The sequence below is a fragment of the Tiliqua scincoides genome, chromosome 2, assembly GCF_035046505.1.
Source record: "Tiliqua scincoides isolate rTilSci1 chromosome 2, rTilSci1.hap2, whole genome shotgun sequence".
NCBI classification, from domain to species: Eukaryota; Metazoa; Chordata; class Lepidosauria; order Squamata; family Scincidae; genus Tiliqua; species Tiliqua scincoides.
Genome location: NC_089822.1, coordinates 96,428,487 through 96,448,355, shown reverse-complemented (window position 1 = coordinate 96,448,355; position 19,869 = coordinate 96,428,487). Strand labels below are relative to the sequence as shown.

The 19,869-nt window shown below is 44.3% G+C and overlaps 1 protein-coding gene across 6 annotated transcripts in view; it reads right to left on the bottom strand.

The window, feature by feature from the left end:
- Positions 1-1,595: 1,595 nt before the first annotated feature.
- The window catches only part of GNE (glucosamine (UDP-N-acetyl)-2-epimerase/N-acetylmannosamine kinase), a 38,057-nt gene continuing 19,783 nt past the window's right edge, over positions 1,596-19,869 (bottom strand). For all 6 annotated transcript variants that reach the window (XM_066617822.1, XM_066617825.1, XM_066617823.1 and 3 more), the window contains 11 exons: positions 17,368-17,576; positions 15,900-16,351; positions 14,755-14,907; positions 13,945-14,157; positions 11,370-11,457; positions 9,281-9,491; positions 7,854-7,983; positions 6,870-7,091; positions 5,673-5,855; positions 5,260-5,376; positions 1,596-3,543 (listed from right to left, as the gene is read on the bottom strand). In XM_066617822.1, coding sequence (XP_066473919.1) covers positions 3,308-3,543; positions 5,260-5,376; positions 5,673-5,855; positions 6,870-7,091; positions 7,854-7,983; positions 9,281-9,491; positions 11,370-11,457; positions 13,945-14,157; positions 14,755-14,907; positions 15,900-16,351; positions 17,368-17,576 — 2,214 coding nt within the window. In that variant the 3' untranslated portion in view covers positions 1,596-3,307. The remainder of the gene's footprint in view (positions 3,544-5,259; positions 5,377-5,672; positions 5,856-6,869; positions 7,092-7,853; positions 7,984-9,280; positions 9,492-11,369; positions 11,458-13,944; positions 14,158-14,754; positions 14,908-15,899; positions 16,352-17,367; positions 17,577-19,869) is intronic.

Below are 19,869 nucleotides of genomic sequence, written 5' to 3'. Positions count from 1 at the left end.
TTTGCCTGACCTGCAAAAGAGGTAGAGCCTCCTACCAGTTTAAAGCAGTGGTTCCCAAACTCCAAGGGGGAGTTTAGAACCTTGTAAGTCTTTGAAGGGGTAGCAACAGCACTGCAGCAGCCAAGAGGCTTTGTACAGTACCTGGGGGTAGTGCTGGCTTTCAGTAGGCTGTGGGCCTCCCTGCTTCTCTTATCTCCAATTGTGACCCATTGCTGGTTTTCAGTGTCCCCTTGGGGGGGGGGGAATGCCCTGCTTCTGGTTCCCCTGCTGTTAGACCCATCAGTTTGGGAACCACTGGTTTAAAATATTCTAACAGAAGTGAAATTAGGAATGGAAGTGTACAGTGAGATGTGCATTCTCTCACCCCAAACCCCCATAGAGTGAAGATAAAATAGCACTTCTCCGCACATGCCATACTATGTTGGTTTGGTGCTAAATAAACTTCGGCACCTAGCTTAAGTTTATTTAGCACTCATCTAGCACCAAACCGCAAGGGTTAGCCTGAGACTGCACCACTCTATCATGCATTTATTCCCCCAGTTCCTTGCAGATCTCCAATACATACAACATTTAAAGGAAGAATTGTAACATTACAATGTGAAATCTGTCTACAGTATTCCAACCCCCATCCTACAGTGGCTTAATTTTTGATGTATTTGGTATGGTTGCTAGAGTCTAGACCAAACTGTCAGGTTAGGCATGCATAAGTGTTCTGTAACAGGATTCCAGCAACACTTGGGGAGAAGCACCATAGATTGCCCCAGACAAACGCCATAGCAGAACTGCTAAGGAGACTTTTTCCAAAGTGTTCCTTATTACTGTTCTGTAGCATTAAGCTATTGGACAGACTGACCGGCTGTTCTGGCAAGAGCATTTCTTTGAAGAGAGGGACTGATCCTGTGCCAAAGTAGCTATCTGCTTTAGCATTTAGCACAGGCCTGCATAAAGTTGAATGTAGGTTCCCCAACCATAGTTGGGGCTTGTCAGATTTGTGGCAACACCCCTGCTGTTGCTGGCAGGCAGGGTGCCAAACAGAAGGCTTGTCAAATCCTTGGTGGGTCATACTTTGTGCAGTAGGACTTAAGCTATAAATATTTTTACCAGGCAAGAATTTTTGCTTGATTATATTTACATCTGTTTTAAGAACTGGAAAATTTGGGGAAGGGGTTGGGGAGTATACCTGAGAGTATACTTCATTGAATCAAATAAGCCTTCTGAGTAAAGCATGTCTAAGACTGTGCTGCAGATCTCTTGTCTAAAGTTTTCCTCATCCCTTCTCACTGAAGGGTTATCAAATCCTCATGCTAATTAAGCTCTCGGTCAGATCCCCATCTTTCCAGAAGAGTGGCCATTTAACAGTCTGCACTGAATTGTTTGTTTCCTCATAGAAAATAAGAGGAAGCAACTACTTCATGTTAATTGCTATTCAGCTAGTTAAAAATATAGACTGAAATTGAAAAGTGGTGTAATTGATGTTCAGGTTTCATTAGATAGAAAGACTTTAAAAAGTGGTTCTGTATAACTTTTGAAATGACACTCTTCCAGTATTAAAAATATTTAACTGCTTTTCAACTGAAGTAGTTTTACATAGTAAAATAAATCAGTAAATGGTTTATTCATCCAGTTATATCAACAATCCTGTATCATACTGAATTTTAAGAAACAAATATTTTAAAAATGGAATGAAGAAAACACAAGTTCTTTGGTGGCTAACAAAGACATGACTAATAAAGACCTTAGACCTGGCACTCCCCCCCCCCCCCCCATAAATAACAGAACCACAAGGAAGGGAAATTTGGACAGGAAGGTGGGGGGCAAGATGAAGAAAAAAACCCTTGCCCCAATTTGGAATTCAGGTCCCATGCCCTGCACATGCTATTTACAGAAAACAAGCAAGAACACCAGGGGCAGGAAACAATCAGATTTGAATCTACTTTAGTTCTGAGTTTTGCAAGACTTGGTTCATGCATTACAAGATACTGCAGGTACATCAGGCTTTGCTACAGTAGGAAGGACAGAATTGCATCTTCTCAGTGCAACTCGTTGGCGGGAGACTCAGCCATCCACAGCTCCTCAAACTTCCACTTGAATATCCCTGAACATTTAGGGTCATATCTCTCCTTCATATGGCAAATACCAGTCAAACACTGGTGCATCCATACTGCTGTAAAAAGCAAGGAAGAATGGGCTGCTTCTAGTTAGTGTGTTTAGGAGGGTAACCTGAAAGTAGCAACATGTACAGGATGCCACTGACACCAGCATCAAAAGGCAACCTAGCAGTTTACCTGTTCAGACTCTGGAGCTTAAAAGAAGATACACAATGTGAGCACAAATGGATTTGTATTTGGGCTGTTAAATTATGTGTCATCTTTCAAGTCCAGTTCAAGTGTTAGACTTAGCTTTCTACTCACAGTATCTAGATAACAAGCACAAAGTAGACATTATGTACACCCACACTAGCAAGATGCCTAGCAATCTGTAGAAATGAGTGAAAACAGCCTGTCACACAAGTGATTTGTGAGATTGCTTGCACAACATGACCCAATGAATAGTCAAACCAAAAAGCATCTCCTGATTAGAGATGATTTTTTTAAAAAATGTGATTCAGTCAAAGTTAGCATTGCAATCCAGTTTCTTTCTCATCCTATTGTGTTCTATAAGCCCTTGAAAGGAATCTTTTAAATACATCACAAACTCCTCATTGATTTCAAATACTACTTTAAACAATACAAATGGGGATCAATGCATACTGCTGGACATTCTAGCATTAGACAGTTGTCTCTTTGTAGGTAGAAATTATAGCTGTCTATATTTTAGTCTCCACAGAGGCAGGAATTTTTACATACACCTGGAAAAGGAGATTCTTTGCTTATTTAGTGACCATGTCAGTTTTGAACTTCTGGGATGACAATGCAGTGACATCTGGAAATCCCATGCTTACGGAGGAGGAGGACACTCATGAGTCCTGTGTGTGATTCAGGCAGTCAAACAGGAATGGTTTACTTTGGTATGCTTCATCCATAAGAATTTAAGAGGTCGTCTTCTGAGACACCTTTGTAAATCATATAACCACTTCTGAGTTTCCAGTCTACAGCAAAGAGCAAGGGAACAAAAACGTCCTAGTTTTTCAAAAATGAGATATATTTAGAAGGAGATGGCGAAGAACCTGCTAACTTCCCTGAAAACCATTTGATTTTCATATTCAAAACAAAACAAAACAAAAGACAGAAAACTTGTTTGATCAGAACTTTCTTCCCAAAGATCCATTTATAAACTATTAAAAATTCCTGTTTTGCTTTGTTAAAATCTAGTATATCCTGCGCGTGGTATAATCCAGGACCATACTCGCTGCTCCAAGCAAGGCTGGATCTGTCAGGTTGGAGACAACCACGTCCACTGTTTGTACAGAGAATAAGGCCCGCTGGCGGATCACATCTTTGACAATGTTGATGTAGTGACTGGCCAAGACACCAGACAGGATCACAAGAGAGGGGTTAATAGTGTGCAGGATGTTCACAACTCCAAGACCCAGAGCTGTTCCAGCTGTAAGGAAAATGGGGAAAGAAATCAGAGAGAATAAGAGCATCATTTTCAAAAACAAAAATGCTGTGATGGAGGCAGCATTGCCCTTTGTGTGAACTGACATGCCTGCCCCACTGTCCTGCCTGATTAAAAAGATGTTGCAACACTGCAACGTCTGTTTAATCAGAAGCAACAGTGGGAAAAAGCATCCAGACCATGCATGGCTATGCTCTCATAGCAATTTCAACTGCCTGAAATGAAAAAATAAAATAAAATTCCAGCCAGACTCCATGGAATTGTGAATTCATTCCAATGGGAACCAGAAGTATGTTATGTATAACATATACTCATAATCCATCCCCTCTTACACTTGTCCTGCTCATTCCTTCCCACCCTTTCCTGTCCCCATAATGGTGAAACTTAGAATGTAAACTCTTCGGGGCGCAGACCAAACTGTTTTTGGTCAGCATGTCTTTATAAAAGCACCATTAACAGCCCAATCCTAACTAACCCCACCCCCCGCCAATGCAGTGTGCACTGTATTTTCTGTTGAGGGGGGCAGTCATGGAGGTCTCCTCATGGAAAAGGAACTTATGTTCTACCCTCGGGCAAGGCTCCACTGCCTGAATGGTTTTCCTCAGATCATGGTACTGCATGGCACGTAATCATTATGGATGACATTAATAACATGATATAAGTAAATAATTTTGTTCAAATTTAGCTTCACTGTGGCTACAATCCTCAGCGCTGGCAGAGTACATGATCCACCAGTGCTAGCTGTCGCAAACATGCTGGAAAGCACACTGCAACAGCAGAAGAGTTTGAGGTGCTGGCAGGAAGGCCTGTGCCGCCCTGCCAGGACCCAGAGAAGACCAGTGCATGCCAGCGCAGGCAAGCTCAGCATGGGCCAACCGAGGGATGAGGGGAGGACAAAACGGGGGGCCATTTGTAACATAAGCTACAGGGCCTGCACTAGATTAATCTGGCCCTGCCCACCACCAGACTCTTGCATTGGCTTACCTGTGCTCTTGTGGGTTGCCAGCTATGGCTGCAAGCTACTGACACCACTGCCATTTGCAGGTTCGAAAATGGCCACAGTACGACCATTTACGACAACAGAACAGTGGTTCCACTGTTGTAAATCTTCACTTACAACTCAGGTTGAGTTGTAACACAGATAATCATAACAGCAGCAGCCACATCATATCTATCACTAGGTTGGCATCCTTCAGTCTTGGAAGACTATGGTATCGCGCTCTGAATGGTGGTTCTGGAACTGTCCTCTCCAGTGCGCAAAGCCTGGGTAAAGTAGATGTGGAGGACAGACTATTTCCTATGCAGCAAATCCCCCCTCTCCATGTCGCTGAAATGGTCCAATGGAAAGGTAGAGGCCAATACGGTTGGTTCCAGCGACCTCACAGGAGTTGCCAGAACGTGACTGTGATCAGTCATGAACTGCCTCAGGGACTCCGGCTCCGGATTTAGCCTCAAGGCTGACTCCTGAAGCCTTTTCCATAACTGGATGTAGCTACAAGGCAGTGGAGGTTTGGGAACAGAGTTTTCCTTCTCTCAGATGAGCTGCCTTCCCAGGCTAATGAGTCCCATCCACCCGGTGGCTGTTCAGTCGCCTCTTACGACAAGTACAGCCAAACTGAGGGCCTATTCTTATCCCCAGCCCCCAGGGGATTATCACTAGGTAGGATTCTAATAAACACGTCCTTATGTGCACAGACTTACCTGTTCTAACAATGCTCTCAGCTTTTGCATTTCCCAGCTTAGCTGCTTGAATAAGATGTACAGCAGTTACTGTCTCTTCCTTCTTCACAGACATCCCTCCCAGTAATAATGAATCCTCTGAGCAGAAGGGAATGGGAGGAAAACAAAGCAGAGGTGAACAAGCTGTTGCAACTGAATAACATATTGAGCAGACTAGTTGTATGTTACTTTTAAGCAACTATTCAATAACTTTCACATACAGAAGCTAATGTCGGCAATATGCATGCTGGGCATGAAGATTAATTTTGTTGTAGCTATTTACTTGACACTTTAAGGGCACTATCCAGACGTGATGAACTGCTTTCAAATTACTTCCATTTTCCCAGCACATCTTGTAGCTAATAATGAAGAAACGGGTTGAAGACTAGGCCTACCATCATGCAATTTCTTAGCTTCTCTCTGCAATGCTATTCCGGATGCATATGCTTCTATACAGCCATGGCTCCCACACAGACATTCTGGTCCATCCAGAGCGACCACAATGTGTCCAAGCTCAGCAGCACAAAAAGAACTACCGTGAATCAGTTCATTTTGATGAACGATTCCACCACCAATGCCTGAAAGAACAAGAAAATAAATGATAGGAAAATCACCCAGCCATCAAAGGGCACCAAAACATGAACATGTGTAGAAAAATCCATATGTTTTAAATGCTATAATTACAGCCAAGAGAAAGAAAGAGTACATTTTCTTTACTGCTTATTGCACAAAGAGAGATATGGTAATGGTGACGGGGCAGGCTGTTACAGGAGGAGGGTTGTTCAAAGGCAGACCATCACTCTCTCTAGCCCTTCCTCCTGCCTTGGGGTCCTTTGTGGCCCTAGTAGTTGTCCTGCTGGCTTAAAGCTGCTGCTGTTGAATGCCAGATCAATGAATAGGAAGATCAGCTGGATCTACGATTTAATTCTGGAGGAGGGTGCTGACCTGGCTTGTATCACAGGTTGGCTGAGGCGGGTGGAGGGGCTATTATCACTCAGCTGTACCCACAGGTAGCAGCCTTGGCAGCAAGGAAAGGGGGTGGCAGCATTGCATTAGTCTATTGGGAGTCCACCTCTCTTACTGGGTGCCCTGCCTGGCAGTGTGTGGATGTTGAGTGCGTGAGTGTGATGCTGAATGGAAGGGACAGGGCAGGATTCTGCTGATGATTCCCTTGTTTACACAGTGGATTACCTGCCTGGGCCGACGTGGATGGCTTTGGCTGTGGTGTTGGAATGCCCCAGGCTGATTGTGCTGGGGGATTTTAACGTCCATGTCGAAGCTCTCAAGGTAGGCCCAGCTCAGGATTTCATGGTTGTCATGACAATCATGGGCCTGTCCCCGCAAGTAGAGGCCCCACTGCACTAGCTAGATAGATAGGGCTTTTGAACCTCTGCTAACAAGTCTCCACTCCACATTCTACAGTTCTTGCAACTGAGAAAGACTAGCAGCACAGCCAACAAACACTGGCACACAATGTATTAAAACACACACTTGAAGGTCAAGAACTGTGATCCAACACAATAAAGCAAGCTTAAGATGACCAATTCAACCATCTACTTTTGTGCAAGATATTGCCCTGAGCACACAGATACCTGTGCCAGTTATGAGAGTTACAAAGCTTTCCACTCCTTTTCCATGCCCAAATTTTCGCTCTGCCAGAGTGGCACAGTTGCCATCATTGTCTACCCACACTGGAAGATGTAGCGCATCAGAAATTGGAGTCCGAAGATCAACAGAGCTCCACTCTTGAATGAGTTTTGTGGAATGAAGAACAACACCTTCTCTGGGATTTACTCGTCCACCTGTTGAAATGCCTGGGCCCCAACACAGAGGTCAAGAAAGGAAAAAGTAAAACAGAGAATGCAGATCTGTTAAGTCAGCAATAAGAACCTAAGGGAAAACCATGCTAAGCATCACAACTTGCCAGAGGTTTAAAAAAAGAAAGAAGCCCAAACCAATTTTTCACAATCAAAAAAGAGCTTATCACACACTTGATTATCACACACACAGTACTGCACAAGAACAAGTGGAGAATTGCTATCAGTAACCGATTTAAGACATGTTCATTCATCTTTGTACCTATGTACTATAAGGAAATTCCTTAGGCTACACCCAGGACATTGTGTCAGTCTCAGTTGGACTGGTGCCTCATTGTTCCCTGAACATTTCCAGAACACACAGGAAAAGGGAAGTGAGAGACTTTAAGGGACTTATGAGAGGCTGGTGACATTTTCTGCATCACCCACTTCATTCCTGCCTTTGGAACTATCAATCACTGCTTCTGTCTTGAGGAAATCTCATCACCTCCTGAATGTGCAAATCCAAAGTGTAAGTCAACAACTTATCCTGAAAAGGGCCAAGTGCGGAATTATAGAATTGTATATCAGAATGAATGCACATTTTCAGTTTATAACCAAAAACATCCTTTACTTGAGCTACTTCCTATAAACTGCCACTTAAAACTGCACAAGCGGTTAAAGTACTCTTAATATAGCTAAAACTATAAAGAGCTATAAAGTGCACAATTTTTTCATTCATTTATTGAGGCAGGAAAATGCACAACCCATTAAACTTACCCACACCCAGAATTCTGCAATTCAGATTTACCGCTTCCGAAGCAGCCTCTACACACATTCTAAGGATCAATTCTATTCTGTCCTCATAGGTTTTGGGGTTGAGTTGAGTATATTTCTTAACTATTTCACCCTAAGTGAGAAGAAAAACCATCAGGCTTCTTGAATTAAATCTGCCCCACCCCCTTCACCCTGAAAAGCAGTTTCTCTGCAAGCTCTAAAAAAAGTGGCAACCTGAGCCAAAGAACAAGACAGCACACACAGGATCATGTAAGTTATTTGTATTTGGTTAGGAGAGAGATGTATACATCTTAGTATGAATGCCTGGACCTTTGTTTTAGGGACTGGGTGTGCTCGTGAAGCATACCCAATTCCTACGAGCTGTACAGTATCAGCCTGTGCTTGCTAGTCACACACCTGTCTGCACAGCAGATGGGAGGAAAGAGATGGCGTGGGGGGCATCAATGCAGTTCACACAGCAAGAAGAGCAGTGCTGGAATGGGAAATCTACATCACACCATGCCTTTCATTTCAGGGCAGAGGAATTAACAGTCTCCTAAAAAAGCTTCATGTTTTATTTAATATTTATTATGACAGTTTGCATATAGCCTTCATCTTGTCTGAGTTGGGAATTGTGCACATATGTGAGAGATCCACATTTTGTTTTGTGACAAGCACCAAAGCTTGTTCATTATTCTCCTGTGGATTGTTCAAATATATATGTATATTCTCCTTCGGGGGGGCGGGGCTGCTAGGACATCCATTACTGTTATGTTTGCATATTGTATATTGTATTGGCAACCTTCAGTCTCGAAAGACTATGGTATCGCGCTCTGAAAGGTGGTTCTGGCACAGCGTCTAGTGTGGCTGAAAAGGCCAATCCGGGAGTGACAATCCCTTCCACACTGGGAGCAAGTGCAGTCTGTCCCTGGTCTGTCTCCCTGGCTATGGGCCTTCTTTGCCTCTTAGCCTCAGACTGTTGGCAAAGTGTCTCTTCAAACTGGGAAAAGCCTGCCTCCAAGCGGGCCGCTCAGAGGCCAGGGTTTCCCATTTGTTGAGGTCCATCCCTAAGGCCTTCAGATCCCTCTTGCAGACATCCATTACTGTTATGTTTGCATATATGGTTTGCTTTATGGTTAACGTGGGACAAAGCGCACTTTATGCCTTCTATTCAAGCTGTTCTCTTTTTTGTCTCCATGGGAAATCCACTACAAATCATGCCCTCTGCTTTCAGAGGCTTCCTCTTGCAGCATCAATCTCGTGAGAGCACGTCAACAGTGCATACAGATAGCCCGTGGCAGATATGCCCTGTGTTTTTGTGAAACTGTGAAAATACACAGTGTGAATCCCTTTTGTGTGTGTGAGAGAAAGTCTTATTTTAAACCCCGATTCTAAATATTCCCACCCCCTGAATTACAGGGAATTTTTACCTTCATGCTGACAATTGCTACCCGCAGATTTGTTCCGCCCAAATCCACTGCCAGTGCACTCTGGGTTTCCAGGATGTGGTCAATATCTTGAGAGATGTTTTCCTTTACAGGAGGGAAGCAGAATTTCTTCTGAAGGGGTTCTTGGAGATCAATAGACTTTAGGAACTTTAGGATTCTAGGAACAGCATTCCCATCTCCATATATCTTTGAACTACAACATCAAATAGCAGGAATTGTAAAATGTGAAGAACATTTACATAAACAAACACATTCTAGGCTGTGCTTATCTTACTTGCAAAAGCACCACCACAGTCAGCTAACAACCAGGAATGCCTTAGAAGCTTGTGTACTCGCAGAGAACATAAATTTGACATGTTAGGGTGAAATTCAGTTAAAATCAAGAAGTATTTTGTAAGTCCGGCTGACTTCACCAGGAGCTAGCTTAACTGATCCTTAACACTCATGCTGAAATCACTGTACATTTGATAATCAGCTTGCACCTGGTCATGGAGCCATCTTACATTTATAATCAGTGGCATCGCTAGGGGGTGCGGGCCGCACTAGGTGATACACACAGGGGGGTGACGCGCACTGGGGGGGGTGACACACTAAAATCGTGGTGGTTAGGAGTAACCCCAACATATTATATACTGTTGGATGTGGAAATTCGAGCAGAATGCAGTGCAAAAAACCAGAGTGAAATATCTCCTTTCTATCAAAAGTTATGGCCAAAAAAACCGGAGAACAAAAAATGTATGGATCCCTATGGAAAGTGAGTGTGTTTACTCACGAGTAAGCGACCTTGGCATAGTCCGTCGGAAAGGGCAGGCTGAGAGGAATCCAACTACACCAGAATGGCCCTGATCCAATGAATGCAGCCCCCAAAAACACCTGAGAAGGAAGTCCCTCCTTCCAAGAAGACGAATGTATTGAGCCCTATGGAAAGTGAAACTAAGCCTCATGGTCGCGTTTACTTGTGAGTAAGCAAACGTGCCTTGGCTGGTGTGGAAGATCAGGTAAAGGAGAGTGCAAGGCTACCAGAATGGTCCTGATCTTATGCACCTGCAGCTAAACAAGTGCTCCAGAAGGCAGTCCCACCCTATTAAAAAGGATCAAAACAGAGGCTTCAGCTGATAAAGTGAACCTTTTGAGACTTGCAAAGTCTCAAGAAAGATCCACTGTCAGGTGGATCCTGACAGTGGTCTGGTTTAAACAGAAGTTCTTAAATTGAACTGAGCACTGGGTAGGGCTGAAAACCTTACTGATTGGGGGGGGGTGTTATTGCAGGCAGGTTGCAGAGGAAATTCACTTGGTGGAACAGGGCTGGCTTCTGCTTATTTAATTATTTGTTTTACTTTAATTATTTATACCTATTTATTTTAATTTGCCTGATGCCACTTCCACCAGGACATCACTTCTGGTGGGTCTTCGACAGATTGTCATTCTAAAAAGTGGGTCCCAGTGCTAAAAGTTTGAGAACTGCTGCAATAAAGTGTTCATAAGTTGACACCCAGGGGGGAGTGTGTGTGACACCATTAGTGACCAAAATCACTAAAATCACAGTTTTGAGGAATAATACCACCATGTTATATAACAATCAATGCGTAATTTCATGCAGAGTGTGTTCTATCTTTGTTCTATCAAAAGGTACAGCCAAAAAACCAGTGGGGGCGGAGTGATGGTACATCACCACGCCCACCACCTGAGGTGTTGCCCCGCCCATTGCATGAGGGGTGACGCGCTGGTATCCCGCACTGGGTGACGCGAACACTAGTGACGCCACTGTTTATAATATTCAGACAGCACAATCCTATGCATGCCTACTCACAAATAAGTCTCATTGTGTTCAATAGGGCTTACTCCCAGAGAAGTGTGTATAGGATTGCCACCACAGTTTCTCTGTGTTCAAGTTCTGAAGTTCTTGAAGCATTATCCTATATACATTATCTTTAGCTTTGTTCTCCCTTTACTGCAGATGGGTGGTAAAGGGCAACAGCCAGTGGCTTATCTAAGGCCACCATGGCAGAGAAAGAATTTGCAAGATACAAAAATATTCCCTGGTGCCTTAGTATCTCCTGCAATGACTTACCAAGGATACTGTTTGCCAAACTGGAGCTGCAGAGCTTGCAGTATTTTGTCCTGGGTGTCAGCATCACGAACATGAAGGACATTCTCACCTTGATACATTAAAAAACAAAATGAAACCAACCGCATTACAGTATTGTGCTATTTTAGAAGCTATTACAGAAATAATTGAGTTCAAAATGAGAAATACTTGCCTTTTAATGCCGTTTATAATTTATTTATAAATAAATTATTTAGCATTTATAATGAAAATAAGGATGGCATCTAGTGCTGTATGGCCAAATAAATTACAAATGCTGACTCTGCACTGATACATGGAGGTTACACCTGCAGTACAAGCAGATCCATTGTCTGTACTGTAGGATATTTCTATTTCTGCTTTTAGTACTTGTTGGCAATAATAGTTTGTGCATTACATGTCAACTGCAGTGTAAACTTCCTGAAACTTTCAAAGAGTCCCTTCTCAAAGGTTCCCAGGTAAATTTAGCAATCATAGGATAAAAGGCTGGGTCTTCTTATGAATAAGTAGTTGGTTAAAACCACAGGAAGCAGTGAGTACAAGAAAAGAGGCATTTTTCATAATGGAGGGATGCAAGTGAGTTCCTCCAAGAATCTGCATCGGAACCTGTGATATTTGACTTTTACATAGACTTGGGCATGAGCAGAGGAGTGGCCAGGTCCATCAAAGACACCAAGCTATTCAGAATGGTGATAACTCCAAACAGCTCTTTCCAAACTGAGTGAATGGCTTATAAAATGGCCAATGAGATTCAGTAGAAGATAGCGTAAAATTATGCAGCCTTTGCACTGGCTTATTGCCGGCACGCATTGTTGCAAACCTGCCATAAGGCAGGTTTGCTAGCTTTACCACCGGGCAAGCACCCGTGCTAGCCCAGTGCTGGCCAGTGCTGCCTAGTGCCAGGCGGGCACCCAGCCTCCACCACTTGGCGGTCAAATGGACCACTGAGCTGCAGCACAGTAAACTGGGGAGGGGGGTAGGCGGGGAGGAGGCGTTCCAGGGAGCAGGGAGGCAAGCAGAGGACGAAGAGAGGGTGGGGAGGAGGTGTGACGGGGAGGCAGGAGGCGAGGAGAGGGAGCAGGGAGGGAGGGAGGCGGGTTTGGTGGAGCTCTGCTCCACTGGATCCTGTCCATTTGTGTAGGGTTTGGCACCCTACACGAATGCTTTTACCTTACCACCAACATTTTGGTCGGCGGTGAATTGAGTAGCCCCAATGCAGGACTACGTCCCTTACCTGGGAGAAGGGGACGAAAGTCCCCTTCTCCCGAGGTGCCACCCGTGGTAACCCATGGCGCACAGGATCTGGCAGCAGCCATTTTTGGTGCTGCCGAAGCTGCATGCTATGGGAGCTCAGGATTGGGCTGTGAGACAAGAAATTCCAGCTTTGTAGATAGTATTACACTTGATATCCCATCAGTGTGACTGGTAGGAAAGAGAGAGAAGTTGTGGTGATATTTCAATAAAATAGTCAACTTGGCATGCAGCAGCAAAGGAACAGTGATTGCCTTTGAAAATGAGGAGCGGAATATTCCTGCTTCTCTCATCCTAAGACCTCTAGGGTCAGTCAGAGTGGGGGGGGGAGAGTCCTGGTGTTTACTCTAGAGCAGTGGTTCTCACACATTTAGCATCGGGACCCACTTTTTAGAATAAAAATCTCTGGGAACCCGCCAGAAGTGATGTCATGACTGGAAGTGACATCATCAAGCAGGAACATTTTTAACAAACCTAGGATGCAATCCTACCCACACTTACCCAGGAGTCAGTCCCATTGACTATCATTGTTAAAAGCATATTCATAGTAGCCTGTTAAAAATACAGAGCTGTAACATTTCCCCAAATGCAGTCACATACCATGGTAGCATCAAGTCTAGTATATTAAAAATAAAAAATTGAAATGAATGAATGAAATGAATTTCAGCCACCTGAAATTGGCTCGCGACCCATCTAGTGGGTCCCGACCCACAGTTTGAGAAACACTGCTCTAGAGGCACCTTGCTTATGTTGCTTGGCAGAATTATTCTGGATAGGTGGGAGCTGGGGGGGGATCAATACCATTTTCTGCCTGCAGCAGGGAAAGGGCTACATTTCAGTATAAACTGCTTACCCCCATAAGAATAAGAACACCACCATTTCTGTCCAGTTCACCAGGCTTCCCTGGTTAGTGCATATGTAACAAAATACAAACAATAGTATTGCTTTATGGTCATTTTAGACGTGGTTTACACACAATACATCTTTCCTCCTTCTCATTGAGCTACCGTTCAGGATGCTTCTCTATCAAAACACCAAAACAAAAACCAAAAGGTCAAATGCTCCATTTCCATTCTAGATATTAACAAAGCTGGGCATTGCACCTCAGGAAACCGAAGCAAGGCAAGTCTGCAGCACTCAGACACAGAAGCATTCCAATTCAGCATAAGGTAGAGTCCTATGTCACTGAGATATACGTGCCTGTCAACTAAGGACAAATCATGCATCAGATGGTGGGCTTCTTCACCAGCTTACATCACATCAGTCTTTAAAGGACCACTGGGTTACATTGTGGTTGTCAGTACAATACCTGTTTCTCTCCCGATCTGGCGTGTTCCAAGATTGATGACAGGGGTACCAAATGCACCAACTTCCCGCACACCACAGCTGCTGTTCCCAATCATACAACCAGCATGAGCTACTAACTGGATGAACTGGTCAAATGGAACATGCTTCACAGCCCGGAAGTTTGGATGGTGCTCAACACCCTTCTTTCTCATTACCCGAACCATTTCCTTGCTCCCTGTGGTAAAAGCAACAACAGGTCACTTAATAGCAAATCTTTTAATTTTAGTTACAGACACACACTATATACTGTATATGGGGCAGCTGTCATTATGAGTAACACTGTATATCACCAAGAAAGGAGCTACTATTTTCACAGTCTTACCATAGCTATGGATGGATGGTTCTATCTTACCGCTGTAGGACAGCAATGGGAAGGGAACAAAGCTCCTATAGAATTCATTTAACTCTGTTTATGGCTTCCAATAATACAATGAATATCAGAAAATCTCCACAGTTAATGCAAACTGATCTGACAAACACAATGCATCTATCACACACATTTAATATTCATGGATTTAATGGAAAGTTAAAGACATTCTTAACCTTCCCCCACGGGAACAAAACTGGACTTAAGAGCTTTGCTTTGAATAGACCAGGAAAATGTATTTCACACAAAATAAAGCTTAGAGTCAGGACTAACAATGACTGTCATTTGGAAAAGCTAGATAGCACCAAGTATTCTTTAGGTGCAATACAAAGACGTGACAGATGAGAACTGAAAAACGGTTGTGTCAATTTTTAGATTTGTTTGAAGGAGAATCCCCTTGCTTACCTGCATCAATATTTGGGAATAAAACCAGTGTCCTCTTGTTAAAGGAGATGAGGGCATCCAAAGTCAGTTCAAACATCTTTATGGAATGTTTAATATCTGTGGTCACAGGGTGCTGCAAAGCAACTATATAATCCTTTGGTTTAACATCTTCGCCTGGATAAAAAAAAAAGACAGGGCTTTTTTTTATATGCAACCTGGAGAAGTTGGGCTGGAGAAGTAAAAATCTACAGACAGACAGAAAGTACTGCATTCAGAAAAATCTCTCAAAATTTATTTTACTATTAAAAAAGAATTTTGTTGCAGATTCATTAAACATCTGCACCATTTTTTTCCCCAGTGTTAGCAAGCAATACAGAAGAAGCATTTGGTCAGATAATAAGACATTCATAAGCAATAAATTCCCAAATGACAGGAGCAGATTTAAAATTTCCCTAGATGCATCATTTAAAATGGTGTCCTCTTTTATTTAGCAGGGGAAGAGAAACTGTCACTCTTCACCCCAGCATGGCATATTTTCCAGTAGTAGGTGTTTCTTTTGCATTTTTTTTTAAAGATTGTGAAACCTTTGGGGACCGGGAGCCATTTATTAGCTATGTAAACTGCTTTGTGAACTACTTGTTGCTGAAAAGTGGTATACAGATATAATAATATTGTTGAATAAATGAATTCGCTAAAATGGATTATTATGATAAACTGGAATTATCTGAACAGTGCCATGCTGCTACATTTTTATTGTACAGGAACTAGTGTAATAAAATTCAGAATTCCTTCAGGGTCCTAAAATAGTCCATGCAGTACACACCCAAGATTAACAGGCTCCAACGTTCACTCCTTAATGTCTAGTTATAAAGCTATAAATAGCAATCTGTTTATACAGATATACATTTAATCTGTACCAGAGAATGGCCCCTATTTCAACTATATAACTGAAAGCACGCTTGCATAACTGGTGACTCAGCAAGCCAAATGCAACCCTCCTACCATAACAGCAGGGTTCCTAAGGACTTAACTCTTTTTGCCGTATGAGCTGGGATAGTAGCAACAGGAAGCACTGCTAAGCACCTGTGCTTCATTCAGCTTGGTGGATCACAAGTCGCATAAGCCTCCAGTACGTTCATACATAAAAGTGTACACAATATGCTTACCTAACCACATGCGGATAACACTCATATAATCCTTATTTTTGGCAGAGAGTAGCTTATCATATGAAGGGCAGCCTGCCAGGAGGATGCGATCGTGGTCCTCGCACATGGCTATCAAATGCTGCTCTGCACTTCTTGTGCAACATACATGGTAATGAGCCAGTTTAGTGATGGCGTGCCTGATGGAGTCATCTATGGTCCCGCTGACTTCTCCACCTTCAATGTGAAGAATTCGAATGTTCATTAAGGCTGCAGATGTGGCAAGCGCCAGGGCGTCAAACCGGTCTCCGTGGACTATCACTATATCCGGCTTCAAGCGATTGAGGACATCTGGCAGCTTGACTAAGGCCAGGCCTACAGATTCCACCATGGCTGCCTCATCCTCTCCTCTCACTATGGTGTGCAGCCTTGTGTGAATATCAAAATCATCCTGTTCAATCATACGGTAAGTGTTTCTGGAAAAAGGAAGAGAGAAGAGTATTAGGCTACAATGCCACAGGCCTTCCAAACAATCTCTTTTCCCTGACAAGACTAGCAATACAAAATATTACCAATTTTGACATCAGACCTCTAGCTTTCTTTCTATGGAAATTTCTAGACTTTCCTATGGCCGTATGTAGTTTCAAGAGTGTCTCATTTATATGTATCGTTACATTACTAATTATTGATAAAGGTACTCAGCTCTGTATACATATGGTAATCAAGCAAATGTTTTATATAAAGCTGGGAAAAAGTCCTCCAGACTAAAGTTACCACCACCAATGGGTCCAAAGACTATTTATTTTTGCTATGTAAACCTCATTGTTCCATGTTAGGCCGCGTGGCCCAACACACAGCTCAGGATCCAGTGGAGCTCAGCACTGGTCCCGCCCTCCTGCCACTCTGCTCCCTTCCCCCCAGAACGCCTCCTCCCCGCTCACTACCACCCCGAATGCCTCCTCCCTGCCTCCCTACACCCCCCACCTCTCCACTGCCCAGCGGTTCAGGAGACCAAGGAGCAGTGGAACACCAGCTTTCCACCAGCACTAGCCTAGCGCCAGCACTAGCCTGGGACTGGGCTAGCTCTGGTGCTGGGCTGATGCTAAGCCTTGCAAATGTGCCTTCCTGCACCTCAGGAGGTGGCACAAGGCCGAGAAGACCCATAGGGGCCAGGGTGGCTTACGTGGAGGTAAGGGGGAAAGTTTCCCTTACCTTTGGCTGAGCCGCTTTGGGCATCTATTCTGCGCAAGATACAGCACAAGCCTCCTTGCTTGCCTGTTCCAGTGCAGGATAGGATTGCACCCTTAAGAGCATTTAACCTTTCCTAGACTTTTCCCATTAATTCTGCAGTGAGTGCTTATGAACAGTACCAGGAATCAGTATTTACTCTGGATTAATCTACCCAGAATAGTAGAAGGAAATTGAGGGTGCCTTCTCCCCATTCATTCTCTAAATCAAATTTGGCCACAGAAACAAAAATCACCCATCTTACCCATAATCATCGATCAGGTGGGAGCCCAGAACCACAACATCCAGCTCAAAGAACTGTGGTTCTGCTTTAATGCCGAACATGATTGGGGCCAATTTGGAGTAATCGGCCCGGTTGCAAGTAGCAACACAAACACGAAGCTTCCGGTTGATTCCATTCTTCTCCATTACTTGCTTTTGTTTCTGTTTAGAAAGGTTGTTGAAGTATAGTTCCTGAAATGTGGGGAAAAAATCAAGACATAATTCACATAATACTATATGCTACTTGTGTACATGGGGGGGTCAGTGGGTGTAAGTGCTCCCGGGCACATGCCTGGGGGGGCACCACTGCCATCCAATGCCCCCTGCTGCTCCATACCACTTGGAGTAGCTACCAACTTCTTTCACTTGAAAAAAATGCAAAAAAGCAGGCAGCACTGCTTGGAGTTGTGCGCAACCACTCCGAGCATGTGTATTGCAACCGCAGAAGATCTGGCGAGGAGGTAGAATTTTGACTGTTTTCCAAATCCTGCACCACTTGGTGAGATGGGTCAGGCATGGCATCCTCTTCCTTCAAGAACTTAGTACATCAAGTAGGGAGGGGGCTGAGATAAAAGCTCTAAGAGAAGAAATAGGCAAATCAAAAGGGGCAAATAATGTTCAGCTAAGCTCGGAGGAGTTGCAAGCACTGGGGGCCCTATCAAGGGACATAATGGTTAATGGGTACTTACGGGGGGCAAATGGCCCACCTTCTCCACTAGCTAGCTGGGTCAGTTTGGCTGTGCGGGCAAGGTATCTCTCTGCCCTAGATTGGGAGGAAAACCTACCAGGGTGGCACACCATAGCAGAGGCAATGAGCCAGTTGCGCATGATGGCCATGCAATCAGGCTTTTATATGGCCAACTTCATGGGACCCGATGCTGTAACCTTCTCTCCAGGAATGAGGTCACAGTTAGTAAGGGGTGCCCCACCGCATTTGAAGGGTGCAGTGGTGGCCATATTAGGACCAGCCCAGGGACATGATGTTGGGGATGTAGTTCTCCTGCTAGGGCAACTACAAGATATGCCCAAAGAAAGCCTCTCCCGGCCAAGGGCCCGGAAAGTACAAGATGAGAGGCATCCCTTTGAGTCTGAAGGGAGGGCGGCCACTGGGAGAGGTCGTAAGGGGAAGGTGTTGCCCCAGCCTGAACAAGCAGTTCCCCGGTGGAAACTCTGGGCTGACCTATTAGAACAAGGAGTCCCCAAGGACCAGATAGATGGTCTTTCTACCATGGAGCTACGTAAGCTTTGGAAAGACAAGTGCACCAAGGGGAAGAAAAAGCCCCAAGTGAGGCAGGCAAGTCCCACAGACCTCATGATGGAAGTGCACCACAAGGATGAGATTTCTCCGGCTTCCTCTGAGGAGGACCTCACAACATTTGGGTGGGATATAGCCCAACCCCAGGAATAGGGGGGTAGGCGGGCTCCAGTGGTAAGGCCAATGAAGACAGTGATCCCTGGAGACCCACACCCTCACATCCCCCTAACCATATACTGGGCCAAAGGGAATATACAGACGGTCCTGGGTGTGGGTTGCAGAAGGAGTGCAGGTTGGAGAGAAGACTGATTTGGCTTACTAACTTTGACTGACTTAGCTGGAATCTGACCTCGGACTGTGACTTGGCTTATTGACTCTGGACTTTGGCCTGGATACTCTGACTGACTTTGTGGCTAACGGACCTACTGGACTGTTGACTTACGGCTCTGCCTTGTGGACTAAACTTCTAGTTAATTGATTATCTGGCTCACTAACTAATGGACTGACTAACGAACTACTTGAGCAGAGAGCTGGAGAGCTGAGGTGTGCTGCTATACCTGGAACTAGGTGTGCTCCTATGCCTTAGGAACTAGGAGGAGGGGTCCCTGCAGTTTAAACAGGCAAGCTACCCTGGTGGTGGAGTCTAGCAGTACTGCAGTAGAGAACTGGGGCCATTGTTGGGGAATGAAAGGAGAGCTAATTAGCTTAGAGTGGGCATAAATTCCCTACGTGAGGCTTGGATTGGGAATCTGGCAGAACAGCATGTCAGAAGTAATTATGGTAACATCATCATGTCACCGCAATTTCTTCCACGATGGGGGGATAACATTTGTGTTCCTAGTTCCTGGGTGACAGAAGAACCAGGAATGCCCCTCCTATGTGCAAAGTGCTTTACAATTGAACAGAGGCAGGTCCTTGACTCAGGAGTTTTACAATCTAAAAAACAAACACAAGGGAGACAGAGGAGAGGAACTGAAAAAGAACTGGAGGCAAGATAAAAGGGAAGAATATGCAAAACGGATGATACATATACAGTAGGCTAACTACAGTAGAGAATTGTGTGAAAGTCTTCATAGATAAGGTTGCTTTTGAGGAGGGATATGATGGAAGTAGACCAGGTGGCATCACAGAGGTGTTGTGAGAGCTCCAAGGACAAAGAGTAGCAAGAGGAACAAAGAGTAGTTTGAAGCAGGAGCTATTTAGATTGGCGGGGGGGGGGGAGTTAAATGG